This window comes from Poecilia mexicana, unplaced genomic scaffold, assembly GCF_051168715.1.
Source record: "Poecilia mexicana isolate PSO_F unplaced genomic scaffold, ASM5116871v1 scaffold_15, whole genome shotgun sequence".
NCBI lineage: Eukaryota > Metazoa > Chordata > Actinopteri > Cyprinodontiformes > Poeciliidae > Poecilia > Poecilia mexicana.
The window spans coordinates 24867055-24893432 of record NW_028263384.1 but is presented as its reverse complement, the minus strand read 5'-3'; the positions used below and the strand labels follow the sequence as shown (position 1 = coordinate 24893432).

General features: G+C 37.4%; 1 protein-coding gene across 1 annotated transcript; it reads left to right on the top strand.

Moving 5' to 3' along the window:
• Positions 1-14610, top strand: b3galnt2 (beta-1,3-N-acetylgalactosaminyltransferase 2). The gene is made up of 12 exons (XM_088013153.1): positions 1-519; positions 1990-2116; positions 2476-2576; positions 6354-6553; positions 6713-6808; positions 8425-8535; positions 8628-8706; positions 9191-9374; positions 10382-10507; positions 10612-10771; positions 11621-11677; positions 13118-14610. The coding sequence occupies exons 1-12, from the start codon at positions 399-401 to the stop codon at positions 13253-13255; spliced, it is 1500 nt and encodes a 499-aa protein (XP_087869279.1). The 5' UTR covers positions 1-398; the 3' UTR covers positions 13256-14610.
• The last annotated feature ends 11768 nt before the right edge of the window (positions 14611-26378 follow it).

Below are 26378 nucleotides of genomic sequence, written 5' to 3'. Positions count from 1 at the left end.
AACGTGCTTTTTTTCTACAATGTCCTTAGTATTCTGACGTAAATTGGAGATTTATTACTTTAATTTAAATTTTATTTTATTTTATTTTATTTTATTTTATTTTATTTTATTTTATTTTATTTTATTTTATTTTATTTCTTTGACTAGCTTCCTAGCTATACGCTCCAACTTCACTTCCCAGAATGCACCACGGCAGAATTCGCCGCCTCTCATTGGTCTGGCTCCCTGAGCAGCGGAGGCAGGACTAGAGGTAGTGCCAGGAGCCCGGCGGAGATCTGCGGAGCTGAAATGAAGCGCACACACGGAGCGGCTCACACCACGCAGCGCCGTGCGGCTCAGGAAGAGGCTCCACTCCGCTCCAGCTCAAGCCTGCTGCGGCTGAATGAAGGGCTCCGTCCATGCGGAGGCTAGCGCTCTTCCTGCTGCCCTGTGCTGTCGCCGTCCTGGTGCACTTGTGGTTGGCACAACGACCCTCCTTCTCCTTCTTCTTCACCCCGCTGGAGAACAGCACACGCTCGGGTACTTTTAATTTTTAGCCTCCCTATCCGGGCTTTACCTCTGCGAAGCCTCGGAACTTTTTTACGTGATAGCAGCTGGCTAACTTTGCCTCTTACCGCCCGGTGTGTTATTCAGTTTGTGTGTGAACAGGTAGTTAATGGCTAAACTGCATAATAATGTGTGTTATTCTGTGCGTTTTGTGGATAAATAATGTGAATATTCCAGTTCAGTAGTGCTGGGCGTTGCTGGGATAGTCAGGGAGCGCAGCATCTCAGCCTTTTATCCCCAGACTGTAGATAAAGACCCACTTTAGACCCTGGATTGTGTGTAATCTGGTTTTTTATGCTGTCTTTACACGGATTACCACTTATAGAATCACGAGGAACCTTCTTCGACACTTGAGTATACATGAAACTGCTCTTGATGGATGGACGGATGATGATTAAATTATTTAATGTAATTGAACAAACTAATTACCAGAACAAAAACATAAATCTCTGTTATCTCTGCCTGCTTATATAAATATTTAGAATTTGTCTATTTAATACTTTTTGCTTTGTTTTGGCTATTTGCTTATACATTTGCTTTTACTATTGTAAGAAAGGTTATTTATTTATTTATTTATTTATTTATTTATTTATTTATTTATTGTTTTTCCAAAGAATTTAGACATGAAAATGTGCCTTGATATGCATTAGTAAATTTGGTGACTGTCATATATGAAAACCTAGGTTATTAACAGATGCTAAGTTTAAGTTTGAGGATATGACACATTAAAAATGTAACAAATTTAAATTATTTTAGAAAAGCATGTCTTAAATATGTACCTGTATTTTGCAAAAAAGATTAAATTAGAAATTAGCAATGATAAAACTAAGCTTGGATATGAAGTTACTGCCATTTATTACCCTGCTTGATACTTGTTTTTTTTTTTTTATTAATTCATTTATTTATTTCTATGTATCTTTCTTGGTCATTTTTACAATCCAGTTCCTGTTATATTTGTTTTAATAAAGCTAGGTTGCCAGATCACTTTTTTTTAAATTATTTGTATTTAGTTAGCCATCATGTCATTTGTATTTAATGTTATTACATTTTTCTACCAAGCTCAGTAGCCAGATCAGCTTGTAACAAAAAAGAAGTGACTGTTCAGCTGAATTTTGTGAAAAATGTAAACTCAAAAATATAGATTTCATAGCGTTTTTTGAGATCTGAGCTGAGAATTCTGATATGTTCTGTTATTCATTTATTTTCTAAGGAGTATAGCTTACAAAAGAGTGAATACGTTCTGCAGGATCTTTGATAGAGGCAGTCGCTTTCACTCTGACAGAAAATGAAGGAATTCCCAATATATCCTCAGGCTGATGCATTTATTTAGTTGCTGTTTGGGCTATGGATGATGCATTATGATCAATAGAAATGAATGAACGAATGGTATTAATCCTTAAACTTCAAACCGAACCTGTAAATATCTGTACATTTTCAATGCAGATGAGCGCTTGCCTTTCTTTGACGTTTTGGTGGGAGTTCTGTCCGCAAGGCACCATCATGACCTCCGGCAAGCGATAAGAGACACGTGGCTGGGCTACATTACAGATCACCCGCACTTCCAGCACAGGTTCTCTGTTTTTTTTTTAATACTTTCACTCTGAACTCGTATAGTGGAAATAAAGCCTCCAGCCAGCAACAGATGCCTGACTGTGGAATCCATCCTTTTATCTCCACCTGACCAGTGGCCAATGTTGTTCTCTCTTTTCATTCTTCTCGTTCGGCGATCTGGGCACCGATAAGGTGTGGATGGCCTTTAAGCAACCCCCCAGTAACCATAGTAACGGAGGGTGGAGAGAGAGAGAGAGATGGACAGGCTTTTGAGATGTTTGTAGCTGGATGATGTTGCATGAAACAACAAAAAAAATCTAAATTATTATTATTATTTTTAAATGAACCGTGCTGCTGTGTTTCTGCTCGTTCTTCCAGAGTGGCGGTGAAGTTCATCGTGGGTCGACATGGCTGTCCCATCCCGGACGAGGACAGGGAGGATCCGTACTCTTGCTCCCTCCTGAACTTCAGCGAGCCAGGTGAGAGTAAAAGGTCGAGATCTGCGGACTGCAATGCCGGGGTACGCCCCTCTGCCTGTAACGTGCTGTCAGAAGCAGCGGAGGCAAAACAACGGCAGAGGAGTTGGGAGAATGAAAAGAATGAGTATTCAGAAAAAAAAAGAGGTGAAAAAGCGTTATTCATGCTCACCCACAGCTCAAGGACAACTTTCTTTTCTCCATCCAAGGCTTTTGCAGAAATGACTGACTGACTAAGTCTGCTGCAGATGAAACAAGAAACGGCTCACTAATATGAAAAGTGGAGCTTATAAAATGAAGCAAGGCGCTGATTAATAAAACATCGGCCCTCCTCCACCTTCTGCTGTGCACTGCTGCTCAGCTGGCCCACAAAAGGCTACTGCACTTCACTTACAAAATAGATAAATTACCTTCTAAAACCTGGAACAGTCAATAAATATTATAGATAAAAGCTTTTTAGTTACTATAATCAATACCGTAGATTATGAGAATAATTAAAATTTTCTGCTTGACCTTTTGCTATTTAGCTACAATAAATTACGTCAAGGTTCATAAACTGAATAATCTCACAATTTATCACCTCAAAGTTTCTCTGAACAGTGAACTCTAGCTTTTATTGAGCTCAATTCATCACATAAAAGTAAATAAGAGCATTTCTTAATATTTTTGTTGCTTTTATTCAGAAGTAAATCTGAAATAAACACTTTAAAGATTAAAAAGAATCAACGAGAACTGACTTCTGACACCAGCAGCATTTATTATTAATCACACTAAACTTTGTTTACTAATATCTAATCTCTACTGATTTAATTAAGCAAAAGAAACAAACAAAGATACTATATTAAACTCCGCTGCCACAAATTAAAGCAAAGTTTTAGACTTTATCCACACACCACCTCCCACAAAGTCACGTATGTTGATGTGCTAAACAAACATTATCAGTTAGTTACTTTTTGGTAGAAAGACAGAAAAGAGAAAAATGATAAAACATACAGATTATGAGAATAATTTAAATTTATTATGTGATTAATTGAAGGGAGAGTGAGTTCAAATTGTTGGAATTACATTCTTTAGACTCAAAAACGTCAACAAGGTATGATTTTGGACATAATACCATCTCATAGCGCTGACTTTTTACACATTCAAAGATCCAGATATTCTCTCATTAACTGAATAAAAACACAAGTCCACCCTCAAGGTTTACCATATTAACAAACACTATGTAAAGTACTTTTTCTACTATTTCTGGATCATTTCAAAGCCTCTAAATTAGCAAATTCACATATTAGAAACTTTTTTTAACTTAACAACTAATGCATACCAAATGGATATATTTGTCACATTTTTGGGATTTGGACGCCACCTGCATCAAATTAGAGGTTATCTGCAAGGACCTTTTTAATAAACCTGGATAAAAAGCAGTTAATTTATGTGAAATATCAGATGCACTAAAAATAAATATGCTTAAAAATGTTGCCACAGTAAATCAGTGGTGTTTTATTTTATTTTATTTTTTTTTATCAAGGTTATCCCTCCAGCCGTGCTCAGATGCACTATCTATGCTGTAATTGGACAGAATCAATTGTCAGATTGGACGTCTGCAGTGATAGTTACCGTCTCTCACCTTCACAGAGTCGGTCCAGCTCCGTGTTTTCTGCTCGGCACGAAAACATAATTACTGCTCATCAGAATGGACTTTTTTTTTTTTCAGACGACAGCCTTTAAGGTCAGAGCAGCGTTTTATTTTCCCTCGCTCACCGCCGCCGTGTTAATGGCCACGCGCATTGACGTGATTTGCCTCCGAATCGCAGGCTGCTTCAGTGTGAGGTGCTCAGTGTAATTGGAAGAGAAAAGAGAGACAGCGGCTGCTTTTAAAGACAGTTAGCCGCTGGACTCTGGATTCAGGTCAAAGCACAAGTTAATTTGTTGCTGAAACGTGTTTGTTTGTGCTGCATTTGTCTCAGGGACTACAATGAGGTGAATGTTAATTAGCCCCTTAAAACTTTGCTCTAGTTTTTTTGAAATGAGCTTGTACTTTGCACGTAGCTCCTCCTGATATTTAGCTCGGGTAAATAATTACTCTGACCTACCAGGCTTTCAAGTTATATAGCAAAAGAACAAAATGCTGCATTTCAAATGCTTAATTTTAGAAAACTTTTTTATAGTGAGGTAAAGCAGTTTTCATGGTTTCTTTGAAACCATGAAAACCAAATAGCATTTCAGTTTTCATGGAGAAATGCTATTCATTTCAGAAAAAAGTATAGCATTTCTCATTCATACCTCAGTTTATCAATGAGAAATGCTTAATAATGCTAATTATTTTCAGAACAAATGCTATTCTCTGCAGTTTGGAAAAACATGACGTTTAAGATTTTTTCCAGGTTTGGAAAAGATTGGAAAAAGAATAGAATAGAAATGGCATTTATTGCTGTGCAAAGGGGGAAATTCAGGATTAACATTTTTTTTTTATTTACAGATACTTCATAATCCATTTTTTATGGTTTATACATGTACATATGCTGTTCATATTACACAGATGTACATAAGTTTGCAAATCACATTTTAATTCAAAGTGTGCTATAAATAAAGCAGGTTTGGTCTTTGAAGTTCTGTGAGATAGACAAGCAGGATTACTATGTGAAAGTCTGCCTATTGTGTAACACACACTTCATGCATTTCCCCTCTGTCACCACCGTTTAATTCAGGATGACTGTGCAGACGCTCTCTCCTCTCACACCAGGTGGATGTTGAGCGAACTTAGCGTTTGTTGCTTTTGCTGCTGCAGCTCTGTTGGCTCAGATGACATGAACCAGCGTGTCACTTAAAAAACATTAACTTTTGCTGATTTTTACTGCACAAATTCTCAACAAACACCATCCCAACACGCTCCCTCAAATTAATTTATAATACAGAATTGAAGTCTGTATAGTTAATTATCATCGTAGAGTAGTAGGAAGAAAAAGCAGATCTCTATGGTTCTACACTTTTGCTTCTTTCAGACTGCAGTAATAGTTTGGAAAGCCTTCAAATATCTGAACAAACTGACTTGTGCTCATTTTTCTAAACAAACCATCAAAGCTAATGTTACTAAATACGCAGTGGGCTAATGCTAATAACACTACAGGAGACGAATAATGCTCCAGCTGAATTGCTTCGAAACAAAAACAGATCCAGAAGTATCTAGTTTCCAAATCTAATTTAAATAAAATTACTGCAAATGATAATTAAGCTTTATTACTAATGTTACAGCGAATCTACAAATCACAAATGGGGCTTTGCAAGCAGGAGCTCCATTTGTTTTGAAAAGCTTGCACAGGCCAAGCTTTTGTATTTAATCAGCACAGAAACATCACCTACATCTTCAGATGCTGCAGTTCAATTCCACTCTGTCAGGGAGAAAAACATTTGGTTTGATAAACCGCTGCTCGCTCCCTGTGATTCCTCACCTCTAATTGCCTTTATTTTGGATGGAGCAGTGAAACTGGTGCAGATTGCATCTAAAGTGAAAACCCTGCTTCTCTTTAACAGCCTTGATCTTTCCATTGATCTCCCGAATAATAAACTTCTCTTTTTGTAATTAAGAAGCCACGCTGGTGAGCAGGAGCTCACTTTGAAGCGAGCAATCCAGAAAACCAGCTCCTCAGAGAGCTGGTAGTGTTGCTTTAAAGAGTTTTTTTTTTCTTTTCCTTTAAAGGTGCTGAGTGTTTATCACAGGAAAAAACACTGTGTGCATGTTAGTAATAAATATTAAGTGTGTTTTCCCGACCACCTGTGATGCAGTGTCGGGTCAGGATGCGGAGATGGAGATCGTGACGGTGGCCGACCCCTCGCTGCTCGTCGCCGCCGACTTGTCGGCCATCGCTCTGGACTTTAAAGTCCTGCACCCGGTGGTGATCACCCGGCTCGGGGTGTTTTCCAGCGGGACGCGGCCTGAGCTGCACGGCAACGTGACTGTGAAGCTTCTGCAGCTGGACCAGGAGGTGATGGAGCGCTTTTATCTGTGAAGCTCAGTAGAAACTGAGCTTGGGGGCAGCTGGAGGACTCGGCTGACCTCGCTTTTAAAAAACTGATGCTTTGGTGTTTTGTTGTGGATCGCTCTTGATTCTTTAATAACTCCATTTTTTCTTTTCTCTCTGCAGGAGGCTGTGGTTACAGCCCGCTTCAGCTCCATCAGCATGGGGACCGTGGTGAACTGGGTGTGGTACAAACCAGTGGAGCAGTTCATCTTGCCCAAGGTCAGTTTCTCCACTCAGGGTGCCGCACTTCAACCAAACCGCAGAAGAAAACCCTCAGGCTTGAGTCAAAAACATGGAGTTTTTTTTTGTTTTTTTTTACAGATAGCTCATTCCTTTTTTTTTTTTTATTGAAATTTTACTTTAAATCCTAATATCTGTATATTTAATGTGAACAAAAATGATCTTGCGTGTTGTCAGGATTATATGCCACTCTTTTTTCAATATATGTGTATTAATAAATACCAATAAATAAATAAAAATGTTTAATGCAGTTACTGTGAGCATTTTAGTGTTTGAAATCATGCTTTTTATGTATTTCAAGAGCAGCCATATAGTTATCTAAAACAGTAATAAATAGTTCTTACTGTCACTTTTCATTATCACAATATTACCACTAAATATTGTGATAAAACTTTAAGTCCGCTCCTATTTTTAATTCAGGTCTGCAGCAGTGCTGCTCTGCATGCTGTAACATTTTAAACATTTTATTTTACTAATTCCTCATTGAGAATGTCACTTTTTTTTCACATGGCGGTGAAACCTTAAGAATAGAGTATCTAGGTTTTACATTAACCTTTAATGTAGTTTTGTTTGGAAAAATCTGAATCATACTAGATAACAAAGGTTTTGACCTTTAAAAAAAACACAAATTTGTGATATTTTATGCACTACTAGACCAACACAAAGTAGTGCAAATAAAAATATGAAAGGTTCTTCATCCCGTTGAATAAATACTTTGCAGGACTATGTCTTGCTGCAGTTATATTTCAGAGTTACAGCTGCATGTCATTTTGGGGTATTTCTCCACCAGCTTTGCGTTTCCAGAGATGATGGAAACACAGCAGACAAACCAAGGAAGCAGATTTTACAGGACAGATATCCACATTAACATAATGCCAATTTCAGTACTTAAGAAGAAAAGAAAAGTAGACTTGTGTATCCTGATAAATAAAGCAGCTGTTATAAATCTGTTTCCAGAGAAAGACTACAACATTCAAAGTTCAAAATAGAATAATGTAAGAGAAAAGGAAAAAAAGTAAATGGTAAATAAAAATGAACAAACTAAGAATTATAAATAAATGTATATATTTTTTAATATCTGTCTAAACAGACAGATTTCCTGTTCTCGCCGAGCCCATGTCTGCATGTTGATAAATTTCTTTTAAGTGTTTTTTTCTTGAACTTAAGAGTTATTCAAGTAACTGATTCACACTGAATAAAAAATTGAATAAAAACCTGACCTGATTGAGAAAAATGGGTGTCATTTTTGGATTTAGTGGTTTAAAATAGTCATAATTCAGTTGAAAAAATAAACAACAGACAAGATTGTAACCCAGCGTAGCAGTTCAAAGGCAACTAAAAACAGGTGGATTTTAGTCTTGATTTAAAGTAACTCAGTGTTTCGGCTGTTTTGCAGTTTTCTGGAAGTTTGTTCCAGATTTGTGGTGCAAAGAAGCTGAATGCTGCTTCTGCATGTTTGGTTCTGATTCTGGGGATGCAGAGCAGATACATGCAACCATATGACAAAATGTGTAAAAGTTAAATCATTTGTTTTATTTAAATCATTGTAAAACCTGAACATCATCATGCACCTGAGTTAATTTGTTTTTGTTTAGGGTTTTGAGGGGACGCTGGTTTGGGAGAGTCAGGACTCTGCTCTGCTCACCACCGTCAACTCCTCGTCCGTGGAGCTCAATGATGGCGGCGGCGTCCTCAAGATATCCTCTGTAAGTATTTACGTCTCAAAGAAAGCCGCACCGGGAGAGATATTTACATATTTCAGAGAATAAAACTGTTGTTTTGCTCTTTGGAAATGCAGATTGCAGAAGGCGTCTTGCCTCACAGAAGTGCTCTTGGATTTCCCGGTTTGGCTGGAGGATTCACGTTTACCATCTACGGTTAGTCCTGCGACAGCGTTGATTCAGCTGCAGCTTTCATGAAAAGTGTTCAATCAGTATCCCTCCCAGAGCCATCTGTTATGAAAAAGATAATCCCAATCTAAAAGCTCCAAAAGACATCGCTCATTCTGGCAGGTTAAGAGATACCTGAAAGCTCCTGCGCCAAATGGACACCTGTTGTTGTTGGATTATTGATTGTTACTCGTATGTGCTTACATCTGTTTCTGTCTGAGAATGAATCCGTAGCCATTTTGTGTGGAAAAAGTTAAATTAGTCTTTCAGCATCTGAAAACAGACCTAATGATCCATTTTGAAACATGCTGCAGCTTTATCATTGTTTTGACAGCCAGTAATTAGCTATTATCTCTCAAGAATGCACTTTTGTTGAAAATCTAGCAGAATAAATCCTTGCTGCTTCTAAAAACTCTTGTCTTCTTCTATGGTTTTGCTCCCGATTACCTCCATGCGGGTACCTGGGTGTCAGATGAAGACGGATTGTCCGGGCTCCTGCGAGGCCGGGCTGCCAGGATGGAGAAGCACGCCTCCGGTTTGAGGCGGGAGGACGCTACTCTGCAGGAGGAGAGCCTCAGGCATGGCGATGTGGTGTTCGTAGACGTGGTGGACACCTACAGGAACGTGCCTTCCAAGTTGCTTCAGTTCTATAAATGGTATGCCAAGTGCTAATGACTCGATTCTCTGTCTCCAAATTGCCTGAGCCCTCGGAGGAAATCAGCAACCTGAAATGAAAGCGTGCCGTCGCCTCAAAACGTCTTTGTGCTAAAATTACGGCTGCAATCAGTCAGTCGGAGAAGCTTCGCCGTTGTGAGTCATCAGATAGCAGAATGTACTCCCTGAGCGGTAGCGGGCTTTAAATTGACAGCTGCAGTGAGTCTAGAAAGTGTACACATTCCTGTTTTTGAGATGCGATAAAACAGGAGTCCGATAAATAATCTCCAACAGATTAACTAAATCAACAAATCTGCAACAGCCTTAAACTTACAGGTTGTTTAAGCATCTTCTGATTCCTCAGCATGGAAGACATCTTGCTGAAGCCTGCAGATCCTCTGCGAAGTAACAGTGCTACAGCCTTATTTCAGATTAATCAGATTGACTCTAATTGTTGCCAGGAAGTACTAAATCTGCAGCAGGTTATGTAACATTTTTATTTTTTTCTCTTAACTTCTGATCCCTGCTAGCAGCCATTAAACTCTCCTACAAACAATCATATCTGGATCTTCCATTCAGTCATTTATTTGACTCTATACATCGTTATATACTGTACAGTGTATAGATAATTGATGAAAATGTGCTTATGTTACTAATGCGCCCATGTTACATGTTTTCTGTGGGTTTTGTTTTAAATGGCTTCACTGCTGCTGTCGTGGCAACGACTTTCCTCAGGGGAGTAATAAAATATCTCCCTACCTATTTTTTATTTTATTCATTTTTTTGTCGAGTTGTGTGGGATTTATTGCACAAAACTATATTGGAAATTTTGTGTCATCGTCTCATTTTCTCTGGCATTTTACCAGGAGTTGGTGCTCTTTTAAGGTTATCTGCAGACTTCTTGTCCTCTTCCCTCTCTCGGTGGTATTTGAGAATAAATCTGCTCTGATATATTGCAAACAATCGGGTGCTTTTTTTAATTAAAGTTGCAAATTCTCTTCTCTGACAGGTCCGTGGGAAACGCTGACTTTAATCTGCTGCTGAAGACGGATGATGATTGTTACATCGACGTGGACTCGGTGTTAATGAAAATTGACCACAAGGGTCTGAAGCGCAGAAACTTCTGGTGGGGGAAGTAAGGACAGCTCAGTGTCGGATCTTGATGATGATGATGATGTCTCTTCTTTTTTTTTTCTTTCCTCGGTTCTGCCTCTGACTGTATATTACCTCCCGACCCAGTTTCAGGCAGAGCTGGGCTGTGGATCGGATCGGGAAGTGGCAGGAGCTGGAGTACGCCAGCCCGGCTTACCCGGCATTCGCCTGCGGCTCGGGTTACGTGGTTTCTCATGACCTGGTCCAGTGGCTCGCCAGCAACGCAGAGAAGCTGAAGGCCTATCAGGTAGAGATAAAGTTATAAAGCTATATCTTTAGATGGAGGTAGAAAAAAAAGAGTAAATTTCTGCCAAAAAAAACATGGAAATTTATGAGTTTGAAAAGTCAAAAATATTAGCTAGAAAACTAAGAAATTTTGAAATTAATCTCAGAAAATTTCTAGAAAAAACAGGGAAAATTTGAGGCTTGTAAAGTTAAAAATTTGCTACAAAGAACTCAGAAATTTTACAGAACAAAAGGGAGATTCCTGAGTTTTAAAGGCCAAAATATTTTTACTTTTGAAAGTAAGAAATTTTCCAAAAGCTGAAACAATTTAGCAAAAAACCCCAAATTTTGCAATTTCATCTCCGAAATTTTCTAGAAAAAAAACAGGGACATTTTTGTTTGAAAAGTTGAAAATTTGCTAGAAGAAGTTTATAAATTTTGAGATTAGTCTCAGACATTTTATAGAAAAAACATGGAAATTTATGATTAGCCCAAAATTTTCTACCTTTGAAACTAAAAAGTTTTGCAAAAGTTTGAAAAATTTTTGCCAAAAAACTCAAATTTTGAGATTAATTTTCTTGAAAACTTCTGACTTTCAAAAGTCAAAAATTTCAGACTTTTGAAACTCAAAAAATTTCTAAAATTTGAAAACTTCATACTTTTGAAACCCTGAAATGTGTTTTTTTTTTGTTTTGGTTTTTTTTTTAGAAAATTTCTGAGATTAATCTAAAAATTTCTGAGTTTTTGGCTGAAATTCAGTCTTCCTTGCATTTTTATCTATAATCGCCCTGATAAGCCATCATGCTTAGCGGCCATGACAGATAATCATTACTATAAAAATGAGCGACCCATCGGGGTTGTTTTGTTACAGGGAGAAGACGTAAGCATGGGGATATGGATGGCAGCCGTCGGACCGCAGAAATATCAGGTGAAACAAATGAGATTCACATTTTCTGAGCTGCAAAACAACTAATCAGGCTTTTGATGCTCTACATTGTTGTGTCCGATGTTCACTGTACACCTTTATTACCACTGGATTCACAAAGGTCAGAGTTTGACATTAAGAGAGAAAAACTCAAGAAGGGAAATTAATAATGCATACAAATAATGTTTCCTCCAGAGAAAAGCAGCAGCATTTGCACGTAACATAAAATTAAAGCTGCATGAAAGAAAACTGACCTTTATTCGTACATTTGTTTGTAAGTCATTACAGGTAACTTCTTCTTTCGAAAAAGAAATTGGAGCAGAAGTCATGTTTAATAACCTTTTATGATGTTATCAGTTTGATAAATTCAATTTCAGTCAAATGCATTTCAGCTAAGTTGGAGGCAGAGCTTTGTTTCCCGTTAATCTAGCATGCTGCAATTAGTTTACATATATTTTTAAGTTGGAAAACAGCTGTGTAGTGCAAACAAGTTTTATAGTACATTTTTGTGGCATTTATTTTTGATGTCGCTTAGCAACACACCGCTTCCTTCATTGACTCATGACTAAAAAATCTTAAAATAAATAAATCTGTTATACTAGCCTCTCAATCTCACATTGAAAATCTAGAAAAATCCCACCTTTAATTTGAATAAATAGAACTTTTTCCATTAATAATCAGGAAATATTTGCTTATATCTTGCTGAAAAGTTACTTGTTAGTTTTGTCAAGATTAGGCTTGTCACAACAAAAAAAATGATTTTTTTTTTTGCTCCCAGAAATTATTGAAATAAACAATAGTATTGTCACATTTTGAACAAAAATGTAATAATGGTTTATTACTACACATTTATCCACTCAAAGATTAAAAAATGTTAATTTCTGAAAAACATTTAAATATCAAAAATTAAACAAAATAGAAACAACAATAAAGTCTCTAATTAAAATTGCATTTTAAATAATTATTCAGCTCAGACCGGGAAAACAGGCAAAAGTGGCAGGTAGTGCAAACTAACTACTTTGCACTGGGTGTCAAATGTTTGCAGTGTTTCTCCAAATGACTTTTCAACAATTGTAAAAGAGAACATCTCTTTAACAACTGTTTTCCTAATCAAAATTATTGTGATTAATTGATTTCATGCCATTAATTGGTTTACTGCTTATTATAATCAAGATATTTGCACTAGAAACTACAAGAAAAATACTTGGTAAGATTTTGTGTTTGTACAGTAAAGAAATGGGTTAGAGAAATGAGACTCTAATCTTAAAATATTACTTTTCTAATGTGGGATTCAAAAAATAACAATTTGATTTTGAGATTATGCTCCGTCAACAAAAGATAAATTCATTTTGAGGCATTTCTGAGTTCCACATGTCCGTAACTAATCCACACTCCATAATAACCAGAGTCTATTGCGGATAATGAGTTGACGTCTGTCTGCAGGACGCCGGCTGGCTGTGTGAAAAGGAATGCTACCTGGACATGCTGTCGTCTCCACAGCACACGGCCAAGGAGCTCCGTGTCCTCTGGGACAGGAAGAGGACCTGCGGAGACCCCTGCGGTTGTCCCTGGGACCGCTGATCCTGGTCCGCTCCAGTGGCACTGTGGGTAAAAAGAAGACACTTCTCTCGTTCAGTTTCTTAAAACGTCAAACTCAGCGGTGGTTCGATATTCTGCTACGATGCAAAGACTTGAAGTGATTTTCTTCTGAATTATAATGTTGAAAATATTAAAATAAACAATCTGCAGATAAAAGGTTTGTTTTAAAGATACGGTATGTTCCTTTTATAAAAAATATTTATATTTGTTGAAACAATCACTACGTGGTGACAGATAATCTGTGAACAAATTGAGCTCCTCTGCCTTCTCCCAGTGCTCCCAGTGATAACTAGAAACAACCAGTCAGAGTCCGGAGGTGCATCTTTGCGCTGCCCCTCTCCCTCCCACCATGCTATCTGCTATGCTGCAGCTAGCACAACCTGTCATGAATGCTCAGATTAGTGAGCATGACGGGAAAACAATTTTCCTGAATCTGTAAGTTGCTTCTGTGCCTTTAGCACATTTAGAAGCAAGAACATGAGGTTGATTGACAGCGCCAAGACCCTCCTCCTGGCTCTGATTGGTTGTTTTTGATCAGGAGCAGTGGAGATGTTTTCACTGATTATCTGTCTCATAGCAAACTGTGATAACATGGTGACAGTTTTAATAGATATATGGAAAAAAAAAACATATATATTTTAATAAAAGTTACATATTGCACCTTTAAACTCAGATTTACTTGTACTTTACTGTCAGTAACTCTTGTTAGTTTTAACAATTTTAGAAAAGTTTAAGTGATGGAGAAGAATCATGTACAGAATTACTTCTTAGAAGGCTTTAATAATGTGATCTAAAGGGAATATTTAATAGCATTTTAAAGACGAGTTGCTTTATTTTGTGAACATGTTGTCACCCCCCCTCAACGTTTGTAGATTTCTCACAAGCAGCAACTCTTTGTACTGTATCAGTTCTCGTGCAAATAGTGAGTGATGTGGCCTTACCGTGTTTGTTCGCCATCGTTCCGTACGTCGCAGACGTCTTGAGCGACTGAATCAGATGCTTCAACAAGCAGACGCTCTCAGAGGTAAACAAAGAACCCAAGAAGAGAGATGAAGACTTTGCCTGGTGTTTATTTCCGGCTGGAAACTCGACCTCTGCAAACATGAAGTCAGCAGACTTGAGTCTTCTTTTAAAGGAATAAGAAATCCTCCTCCAGTAATTGTGTTGAAGCGACAGGAAGCAGAAATCTGCTGGAAAATCTTTGGAGAACTGATCGATGTTGATCAGAAGACAGCAGATCGAAGCTGAGTTCCGACAGCTAAGATCCCCCCAGGCTGTTTGTTTTTGTAAATAATGAAAGCTGATGCTTCATATTTTATTAAAGCAGAATTATACAACTGTTTTGTTTGGATTTTTTATTTTTCTCTGCCAGCCAAAGAGGTCCTGACATGGCAGCAGATATTCCTCTCTCCTCCTCTCATCCTTTCACTCGGCTTCATGATAACACATCCTGCCACATCCTGCATCTGTTCCACTCTCTCAGCTTAGATAAGCACGCCATTTTTTCCAGCCCATCAGCTTCTCCCTCTGATTTGGCTCGGAGCCCCTCGTCATGAGCCGAGAGCGGCGTGGAAATGACACGGCAGATGAAAAATAATCTCGCTTTCTGTACGAGTGCCTCTGTAGATTATGGAGTTATTGATTTTTGTCTTAACTTTGATGAGCGATGTGGAAACGTTGTCACTCACTGACATATCCCAAATCCTCTAAATCCTTGATTTGCAGGCCTGCTCAGTCGTACATACAGATGATACCAGATGATGAAATCAGCTGAACTGGAACTGGGGACAAACTGGAGCATGTTTAGTTGCAGATTTGTGTAATGTATTGTGTTTGGATTCTCCTCAGGCTTCTAGAATAGAAAGTTTATCAGTTGCTATAAATGTATTTATACACTTTGAACTTCTTCAGTTTTCCTCACGCTACAACTGTAGTGAAACTATTTTTATGTGAGCAGCACAAAGCAGCGCTACACTAGAAACAGCAGATTAACATCTGTAAAGATTGACCTATGACTAACGCTGCGTTTACACTGCAGCCTGAAGTAACCCAATTACCCTTATTTTTTGTTAATAAATTAATCTAATATTTTCATGAAAGTCTGAAAGTCTGAGCAACACAGGTCGGATGGGTTTTTTTTAATGTGACCCAGGCCGTTTGGATATCCGACACGTATCCCCATTGAGTCCACGTCGCATTCATCTGACGTCATAGATGCTCGACAAACGTCATTATTCTGCGCCCTGATACGCGCTTGCGGTAATAAAAACATCCATGGCGGACAATAACGAGGATTAAGTTGTTAATATGTTGGCTTCAATCGGACAACTTAAAAATTGTAAACTATGCTACACCGTTAGCATCCACGTTTACTTCCGCAAACACTGAGCACTTCTTTTTTAAGGAGGTTGGCAAAACACTGAGCACGCTCTCTGTATGTTATTGCCCCCTCTACTGCGCATGCAGGACAGTTTAAGCTTGTTTCCAGTTCACACTGGAGCTCATGTATTTGGAAGTGTGAACGGCCACGGCAAAAATAATCCGATTTGATAAAAATTTAAATTGGGTCACTTTAGGCTGCAGTGTGAACGTAGCCCAAGAGGAGTTGAAAAGGAATCTTAATGGAGAGAAGGAGGAAGTTCAAACTAAATCTTCCATCAATCATAATGGACGAGGATTAAATTGGGACTAAAACGATGACTGAAATAATAATCAACTAATTTAGTAATCGATTAATCACTAATTGGAGTATACAGATTCAAAGTAAGACAATTTGCTGAAAAAACACACTCGGAGCAGTAATCAAGCCAAAACTTTACAAAAAATACACACATTTTACATTTGAGATGAAAAAAAAACAAACTTCTTTGTTCTATTCCAAACTTCGCAAGTGACATAAAGTGACAGTTTTAGCTTTGTCTGGTTCAAAAATAAATCTATTAATCACCTTTTGCTCAGTTATTAATCAGTTAACCCAAAAAAATAATGAACAGATCATCCCTACAGTGAACTGATGCTAGATTAAGCTTTTCACGTGTTGATGTTAGAAGTATTTTTTAACTGCAGATGCATCTTTTGCAAAAAGGAATAAAATGTCTATCTATTTTTACTTAAAAATAAATTATTTATTTCTAATTGTGTATATAAAAAAAGGCTTACATGAAAACTCTGCAGAAAGTGCACAATTTTTTTTATCCAGCTCTAGATTAGATCCTCGACTCTGTCTCTCTGCCCGACTTTCTAACCAGACAGGGATTTAGAGAGGAGCAGCAAAAGCAAATGAGGTGATTAGCAGCGTATTTCATGATCCTGTGGAGTATCATCACTGCTGCCTGGATAGTTTTGAGGCTATCATACAGCAGGCTATTACCATTATGTTGGAAACTTATCTTTTGTTTACTTTATTTTCCACAAATATCACAATGTCTTTCTTAGATTTAAAACCTGAAAACATAAATAAAATGGTAGATTTTTTTTAAATGACCACAAATTTCCTACTGCAGATCTTCATTAAACATTTTTAGTTGTCTTTTCACAAAAGTTCATGTCACATTTCTCACATTTATGTCACAACTCTCTAAATGAGTTGCATTTAGAGAGTTGACGGCAAAAACATCTCTTTCAAGGTAAAGGTTACAGATCCCTGGCTTTGTCAAAGTCCATACCTAAATCCATCAGAGAATAAAAAAAATACATTCAAAGATGCTACAGACACGCCCTAATAGAGCTGCAGCTATGATTGCAGGTGTAAAATTAAACTCAGACAATAATTTTAAGTTAATCTTTAAAGAGAAAATGAAAACTGCATCTTTTCCCTTTTATTTCACAATAATGCTCTACTTTACTTGTAATGTGACAAAATTAATGCAATCTTTTCAGAGTTTCTCTGTCAAACCCCAGATGTAGATGCTAAAACGTTCCTAAACCGGCTTCAGATTGAAAAACCAGTTCTGAAGAATTCCCTTGATCTCCGACAAATCAATAATCTGAACTAGTGGAGCTGTGCAGCAGTGAAACTGGGTTTAATGAAAAGATGTAATCTGGCTGACCCAGAATCCAATTCATCTCTGTTTGATCATTACAGACCTAGACCAGTTAAATTGCCTGTCCTCGAGCATATGTAGTTTTTCAAGAGAGAGAGAGAGAGAGCACATTGTCTAATTTTCACTCTATTAATATTTCCCAGAGAAAGTGCAATCATCAGTTTAGCATGAGGAAGGAACTGCCTGTAGAAAATGGAGGGGAGCGCGCTGCATTTAATTGTGTTTAGAAAATCCTTTTCATCTTGAGTCTCACTTCTTCCCCAAACTCATCTTCATGCTGCAGATTGAATAAAAGGGTTTGTTGATGGTACAAATTTGAGTCCTGTTTTCTTTAATGGGTTTTGCAGACGCTCTATTATATGTTCTCTGTATATGTAATTTTTCTTCGTTGAGGCATGAAATGGGTGCACAATTTTAAAGAAGCTGCTAGATGTGCTGTGAGGCAATCAGCAGAGCTTTTTGATGTTTTTGTCTTTCCTTAAAGTTGAATTGTCCATCTTTACCTGTACCACATCCCCTAATATGCAGTTAAAATCGGTTACTTACACCAAATAAAGTCACATAGACATTTTTTCATCACTGTCTGAAGTTAAACTAGATCAAAATTCTTTTGTTTCAGATTAGGTAGAATTACAAAAATTATTTTTATTTGCTAAATGCCAGAAAATCTAGTAGGAACATTTTTTTGTACATTGTACTGTCTTAACTTAACTTTGAAGTACGGAGGTGGCCGCATCATGTTGCGGGGCTGCTTTTCTGCAGAAGGAACTGGTGCACTTCAAAAATATTGACGCAACATCTAAAGACATCAGCCAGAAAGTTAAAGCTTTGGTCTTCCAAATGGACAATAACCCTAAACATTCAGACAAAGTAGCTATAAAGTAGCATAAAGACAAAATTGATGTTTTACCACGGCCGTCAAAATCTTGGAGAACTTCTGGGTAGATCGGAAGAGGCATATAGATGAGGCAGCCTACAAATCTGACTCGGTTCCACCAGTTCTGTCAGAAGGAATGGACCAGAACTTCTGTAAACTATTAAACCCAAAAAGTTTGACTCAAGTCATACAGTTTAAAAGACAGTTATCTCTAATATTGATCAGCTGAATGTAAACTTCTGAATTCAAAGAAAGTTGCAGAAAACTTATCTAAAACATGTTCCTGCATAGTTTTCTGGCATGTAGCAAATATAAATAATTTTGGTAATTCTGACTGACCTAAATCAAGGAAAGGTTTGGTCTGATCTAATTTCTGAAATTGAGAAAAAAAAATCTCCTTTTATTCGCTGTATGTAAACTTCTGGTTTCAGCTGTATCAAGTTTTATTTTATTTTATTTTTTACCATCTGAACATGTTATTTTCCCATCCTTTCATGCAGTTCTTTGTTTATTATAATATTAACTGTTTACTATCAAACAAGATCATCTTCATGTAAACTGAAAACATCAGCTGAACATATTTGCAGCATTTCACCATTTCATATCTTTAGCCTCATCTTCTAAACGACTTTCCTTTGTTCTGAAAAGATCCGCCTGACACAGGAGGCTTCACATCAACCAATGATTAAAACTAATTTTCTTTAATCTGCTCAAAGGAAATGCAGTTACATGACTTTGATTAATAACGTCTACTAGCAGGAGGTCCCTCATTTTCTTTTTGAGCTGCTAGACTTTGTTGCAGTCTTTTGAAGTCCTCTTCATAGTTCCCTCCATGCTCTCTGAAGCTCTTTTAAAGGATTTTCTTTGATATTTTTGCTTCATTTTTCTGGTCCGGCGGTACCTGACGACTTTCAGATGAATGTGTTTTTGTTAATTCACCTTTCTCTACCTTCAAATCCTTTGAGCTTTTCTACATTTTGTCGCAAGCCTTTCTGGTTTTCTGTGTGGCAGAGCAACACTAAGTAGTGCTTAATTCTGACGAGGAGAGGAGTATTCGGTTAAAAATCTGAAAAGTGTGTAAACTGGTGTAAGTTCCCTTTTACAGTGCTGCTCTGTTATGCAAAATTCACATTTCTTTGTACTTCTAGTTGGGTCTCTACTTCTAAAAACAGCTCAAGCGCTTATTTTTTAGCAGTAAGTTTATTTCTGCTGTCTGGAAAAAATTCTTGTTATAAGTGAAACAATCTGTCAGTGGAATTAATACTTTTTCATAAATATTAAGGAGTTATTGACTTAAAACAAGCTCCTATAGCTTGCTGAAAAATTACTTGTAAGTTAGTTTCATCTCACTAGAGGAAACTAGACCAAAATTACTTGCTAAGATTTTGTTTTTGCAGCGCTTATGTTTGGAGCATCGCTGCAAGTCAACAGTGCTACCAACTGCACCACCATTGTTGTAATACAGCATATAAATAAGGACAAAGGGAACTGAATCCTCATGTGAGGCACTGCATCATTCAGGAGGGAAAATAATGTCCCCATAAGCTCAAAAATGAACTAGTGTCTGTGGCTACACATAACCGACACCTTGGCAAAGAACTGGTGAATAAATAAATTGGATATTGGGGCCCTCTGGTACCAACAGCCTGTCTCAAAGCAACAATATGTTCCCATTTCTTCAGCTCAATCCAAAAAAAAAAAAAAAACCCCAAAGATAACAGTCTGACAGAGAGAAAATTGTATTTTTGCACAAACAAGCTGATTCTCAGAGCTGTTAGATGAAGACTTGGCATACGGTAGAGAGAACATCTCTGGTCCTGTTTCTGCTTTGTCTGATCTTTTTTTTTTTATGTCTTAAAGACGCTGCTTATCAGATACTGCTCATGTGTTCTGCCTGTTTTTGTTTTAAACCTGATTATTCTTCCTTTGTCTTAATACTGTATTGTCCACTTTACCTTATGGACACGTTATCCAGAGGTGGGTAGATAATGCAAAAATTGTTATCAAGTAAAAGTAGCACTACTTCAACATACTTGTATTCAAGTAAGAGTAAAAAGTAGCCATTCAAGGAATTACTCAGGAGTAAAAAAAAAAAAATTTGGTGAAAAGGCTAATCAAGTACTGAGTAATATGTGATTTAAGATTTTAAAATGTTTATGTGGAAATTCTATTTTAAGACTAAAATGAAGAAATGTATAAACAACATCATTTCAAAATTTTAAGCAGAAGAAACACTTTTCTAAATCTCCTGATTTTTTAAAAAACTCTTCAGAAGAAATTTGTAAATGAGAAAACAAATGCAACTTAAAAGGAGCTGATATTTTACAAAAAAATTGATTCAGAACAACTACGATGGAAAGATGCATTTCAATTAAAGGTGTCATTTTGTGGAACAATCTTGACAGTGAGAGAAAAAAAACAATCTGAATCTCTGTCTGCGTTTAAAAGAAAGTTGTAAATCACTGTGATGAAGCAATATGGCATTGAATATGTTTTGTATATTTTTGTGTTTTTGAAATATGTCTGCAAGAGTCTGAGCTGAATACTTAATTTAAGTGAATGAGGGGCAGGTATTATGAGTTTATACTTCTTTCTGCTCCTTTTCATTCTTTTAGTTGACTATTCATATTTATTATTGAGTGAATTAAATAAAAAATTAAATAAAAAAACATAAAATTTGTTTAATATGTGGCGATAAGTGAATATTCACTTGACCTCGAAAAGTGACAACAGACTCAGTAGACGGAGAATAACATAATTCAAAAACGTCTTTTTAACTAAAAAAAGTGAAGTTTTGATTATAAAATATGTTTGCGCTTCATTCAGAATATGCAGAAATTTTAAAAAGTACTTTGTATAGAAACTACTCATAAAAATGCATTTTTTCCCAAAACGTTAGTCAAGTAAATGTAGCTCGTACCCACCTCTGATGTTGTCACAGTCAAGGATGAGGACTGGAGAGATTAGAAACAAAAAAAGCAGACAAAGTATGAAAAATCAATCTGAGTGACCTTCAAGAATCAAAGGGAACCACTATCCACTGACTGCTGACTCTTAATAAACAAAGTCTTTGTCAGTTAAAGCTATTCTGTTTTATCAATGCCACTTTTAAAGGATTTAAGGAGAATCTGAATCCTTGGAAGCGAACTAGAAAACTCCCAGTCAAGCAGGAATTAAACACATGGTGCATTTAGAGGGAAATTGTGCTTCTGTCAGAGAGTAATGAAACGACGACTGAGCTCAGCCTTCCCAAAAAGGAAAAAGGGAATTATGGAGCGCCGTGCATCTGCATACTCATTCAAACAACTCCAGGTTTTCCTCATGGAGTGCTACACATTCCTGTCAGTCAGCTCTTCCTCTGTGTGCACCAAACATTCAAAGAGGAAATCATTTATTCATGACAGCCAGCATCCAAAAGACCCACCATTTCTAACTGGTTCTGATTCACAGGATTCAAGGCGATATTATTAGACACACGGCTGGCTCTGTCCTACTGGGGCAAACAGTTTGAAATCCCTCCCACAGCTCCCAGTCTCATTTCCACAGCAGCGCCATTATGCTGGAGAGTGAGGTAAAAGGGCTGCCACTATCTGCAAACATTTGCAGAACACAGCTGCGATGAGTGCGACACTTTGGATCGGCTCCACGACACGTTTGGGTGAAAGGTCGGCTGTTGGATGGTGGACGTAATTACACACTTTGAGGAAGTGAAGGAACCGCTGAGCGAGTTTCATAAGCCCACTTGACCCCTGCTGCAGGAACTTTGCAGATTTACTGCGATACTGTTTGTGAGAGATAATTAGCCCAGCCGTTACTGACAGTCATCCAGTCTGTGGAGGATCGGGAATGAGCTCGTCTGCCTGATGATGAGACTCCTGGAAACGGCTGCAGGGCCGTGTCTAGATTTATTTATTTTTTTCTTAGGGGGGCACAAACTGTAGAAGGGTGGCACAATACAGTGGCAATTTCATCAAAATGTTACACTCGTCAGTCACCAGTAGGACAAGTTTTAAGCCATCATGAGAACTAATACAATAAAAAATTATAGCTATAAATTTCGCAGTTCCTAAACAGCAAACAATAATTATTTATATATTCTGTGAACTTCAAATCATGTAATGATTGATCTAAACATTTCAGAATTATACTCATTTGTTCCTGTCTACAGAGATCCTTAATAATAATATGTCATTGTAATAATCTCTATTTGCATGTAAATATTAGTTAACGTATAATGTTCCATTTTAAAAAAAATAAACTTGCAACAATTATCAACAAAAAAATATTAATGGTGGCTGTAAAACAGCAAAAGCAACATTTCTGTGGTGTGTTGACATGGAGTGTGGGCATAATGCTAATCTATGTACAATATGAACAAACTGATTGATGGCTCCACTGGGGGAGGACATTCAGGGTGGCGAGACGCTGCAAAGAAGAAATGCCATCGTGTCAAATGGACACAGTTGAGGGCCGGGGCCATTTGCCATTGCATTTGGTTGGGAGGTTTTCAAGTGGTGGATTTGATGAAAAGAAAATTGATGCAGCAGACATAACCCCTCTCCAAAAGCACTGGACCCTACATCTTCCCCTTAATGCACCCGGAGAGCATCTTTTATCAGACCTCTCCAACCCGGTGAACACTACTTCTTCAAAATCCCATTTCCCTTTTTTGAAACACAGGATTTCTGTCAGAGAAGTCTAAATCCCAGCTGAGATGAGACTAATGGTGCCATTAAGCTCCCCATCAGAGCCTCAAACAATAAGACACATCTGTCCTGTTGTTTGTGTGCTCTAAAGCTCCCCATGGTGAATAATCTGAGCGTCACGGGTAAAATCTCGCTGTAACAAGACAGATTTCTACACGTTACAGTAGCTGCAGGTGGGAAGTGTTTTGTTTTTCCTCTTCAAGCCCGATGGGACGTGCAGACGCAGTGAGGGTTTTTGGAAGCTGGCAGAATTATGCATGAGAACATGTGTTGCTGTGGGAGCACCGACGACTCTCACAACAAGACCGACATGAATATTGCAAACTGAACCTCAGATGTTTGGTGAAATTTAGAGATGATTCTCTAGTTGGTGATAGTTAAGTTGGAAAAATGTGTTGTGTGTAAAACGTCAGTATTATAGGAGCTTAAATACGTTTCGATGTTGGAGGGGTTGCAGGTGGGAAACCACATCTACATTTTTTGGTCCTGCACAAAAATTCAGACTTATTGGAAAGATTTAAAAAAAAAAAAAAAAAGAAAAGAAATCTAATTTGGGGTTTTAATTTCCAATAACCCACTTAGGAGCCGTTCCTTATGCTGGGTTTCCTTATTTAGAAACCTTTTAAGCTACTTTGAATAATTAATTAATCATACTGTTCTGTTTGATAACTAGGATCAGTTGGAATGGATGTGTTTAAACTGAAATGCCTTGAGACGACATTTGTTGTGAATTGGTGCTATATAAATAAACTCAATTAAATTGATGGATTGAAGATGAATGACAAATGAAGAGACATAAAATACCTGTAATTATTTTTTTTTTGGTACGGACAGATGTATGACTTAATATCTACTCAGATTAGAAATTTAGACGAACTGGTAAATGAAGAAAAAAAAATTTTTTTGGCCTCACTACGACAGAGCAGACATGACTTACTGTATTTATAATCCAAAGAACAATTTTTTGCCCCAAATTTGCCTGACTAAAACTTTAGAGCTGCAAATATCACCCAATCTCTTGAAAAAACACAATTTAAATATCTACTACAGGGACTCCATTGTCATTTTTAAAGAAACGCCATTTTATTTCTGTTTTTATAGCCGTCTCCGGCCCTAATCCATCCATTCTTCTCATCCCACCATCTTCAACTCTTCTGCTGACACATAGTCTGACCCCAAGCAGCAGATCTCCACTCCTGCACGTTTTTTTTGACATAAGTGTGACACATTTACTCATTAGCACGAGCTTGGGCATTGTGGGCTTATTTTGTCAGCCCTGCTGGCTGTTATTGTCACTCACAAGTGCCACCAATCTGCAGCCAGAAGATGCTTCCCAACAGTTTTTAATCTTTTGTTGCTGTGAAGCCGTCGTTCTGGCCCGAAAAGCCAATTTAAAAGAAAAGAAAAAAAAAAGGCTGTCACTGGACAAACGGCTTTATGATGAGAGCAAGAAGTAGATGGAAATCAGAGGTTCCTGAGGGATCAACCCCACTGAATGCTGCACGCTGCATAATTGGATGCTCGCAGCAAACTAATAATTCTGTCATTCAAAGCGCATTTTATTCAGCTGCAATGACAGAACATGGTTTTAACTGGAAGCTGGTTTAATTGAAACCATTCAGCTGTCATGGACATGTTTTTCATATTTTCTCAGCCGGCTTGAAGAGGAATACAATGCCCTGCCAGGAACAGCTCAGCAGTCCTTGATGGAAGGACGTCTGTCTTTCTGCCAGCGAGGAGGTGTAAAAAAATAAAATAAAATAAAACATCTGTAAAACTATGGCAACATCTCAGGACTTTAAAAGTGAAATTTCTGCAGAATCAACAAAAACAAGACAAGTCTGTTTACACCCTCTAAATCAAGGTTGTTGTTTTTTTTATATATCATTGTGGATCTGAGCGACGCAGCTCAGTGAGAAACAAACCAAAGCATGAGGGAGACGGCGGCTCTTCATACAAAAGCTATTCTGTTTGTTTCTCAAACACAACTCAGACTCTGGGTGAAAAAAAAATCTATCTCACCAACCCAGAGAGGAGAAATGAAAGCCATGAGAGAGCTTTGATTTATGTCATGGACTTAAGTTAGATCTACAAAACCGACTTTATGCTTTTTCTTCTCCGTTTATCGAATCAGGCGTTCATTTGCATCGGGCTTTCCTGCGGCTCTTAACTTCTTAGCAGGGGCAAAGATTTTCAAGAAGTTGACATTTTGATGAATAGATGTGACGGCACAATGCAATCCAAAAAACACACATGATTAATTGAACCGCAGCTGTCAAGAGCTGGGGCTTCAGTGAGTCAACAGAGCTGTCTGGGACAGATAGGCTTTATCAACAGGACTGCGTTTCCTTTCGGCAGCTGAGGGAGAAACTCAAATTAACAGAGACAGCAGATAATGCCGGATTTAGATGAATTGTAACCAACACAAGGACAAAAATCCAAGAAAACCCCGGGCGTCTTTATCTCTCTGCTCACTGGTAGTCAGAGCTCCTCAAACGGAGGTAGACGGCGAGCCGCCCGAGAAACAAAAACAGTTCTGGTTAGAAGGTTAAATCCACTCATCATAGGCGTGAATGTCATTGACTTTGGGCTTTTGGTGATTCATTTCAGCTGCTCTTTCTCGATTACAAAAAAATAAAATAAAAATAACTGCTAGGATGTTTACAAGGCTGTTCCGGTTTGAAAATATGGGATTTTTAAGACTCGTTTTCTAGATTTTGAGACAGTGTTGACATTTGTTTTCCTCAGTACAAATCAGAAGTTAATGCTGCTGGGTTTGATTAAATAATTTTCATTTCAGGAAAGAAGCATTTTAATGTTTAATTTTGACGTCAGGACCAACTTAAATAATTTTAAATATTAGAAATATTGGATGATTATTAATTAAATCAGTTTTTTGATTAGCGAGTCCTTACTGTCACAAATCTAGGGGAAAAAATGAGATAAGGATCCTCAGCTCATTTAGTTAGAAAAGATCTGAATTTCCATATTTTTTCCTTTATTTTAAATTTGTGTTTAGACTATCGAAGAGTTGGACTAAAATTTCAAGATTTATCTACGTATAAATCACCAAAATATCCCAGTTTTTCAGAAATTCAGACCCATCTTTCAGATTACAAAATGAGAAATAAAGTCTGGAAACTCAATATTTAGATCTGAAAGTTATAATTTATGAAGAAATAAAGCCTAGTTTTCAAAATATTGACAAAAAGCCAGATCTATTTTAATTACATTTTTGTCATTCTGTTGTGGAACTCCAGTGTAATTATTCAGATTTGTTATATACATTTTAAAAAATGAATAATTTTTTAGCCAACATTTTAGTGCAACAAATTCTCCTATTTTCATACAGTTGACTATGTTAGGTAAAATTAATGGTCCAGTCGTCAAAAGATGGCGCTGTTTTCCCAGAGTTCGAATAAACCAGACTAGAAGAAGACTTCATGCCAGTGAGAACAGATTTATAAATCAAAACATAA

Bases quoted from the DNA above. Each gene is read 5' to 3' on its own strand.
- b3galnt2 (XM_088013153.1), top strand. From the start codon at position 399: ATGCGGAGGCTAGCGCTCTTCCTGCTGCCCTGTGCTGTCGCCGTCCTG. The intron at 2,577-6,353 runs GTGAGAGTAAAA...CCTGTGATGCAG, and splicing joins CCTGAACTTCAGCGAGCCAG to TGTCGGGTCAGGATGCGGAG. The intron at 10,508-10,611 runs GTAAGGACAGCT...CTCCCGACCCAG, and splicing joins AGAAACTTCTGGTGGGGGAA to TTTCAGGCAGAGCTGGGCTG.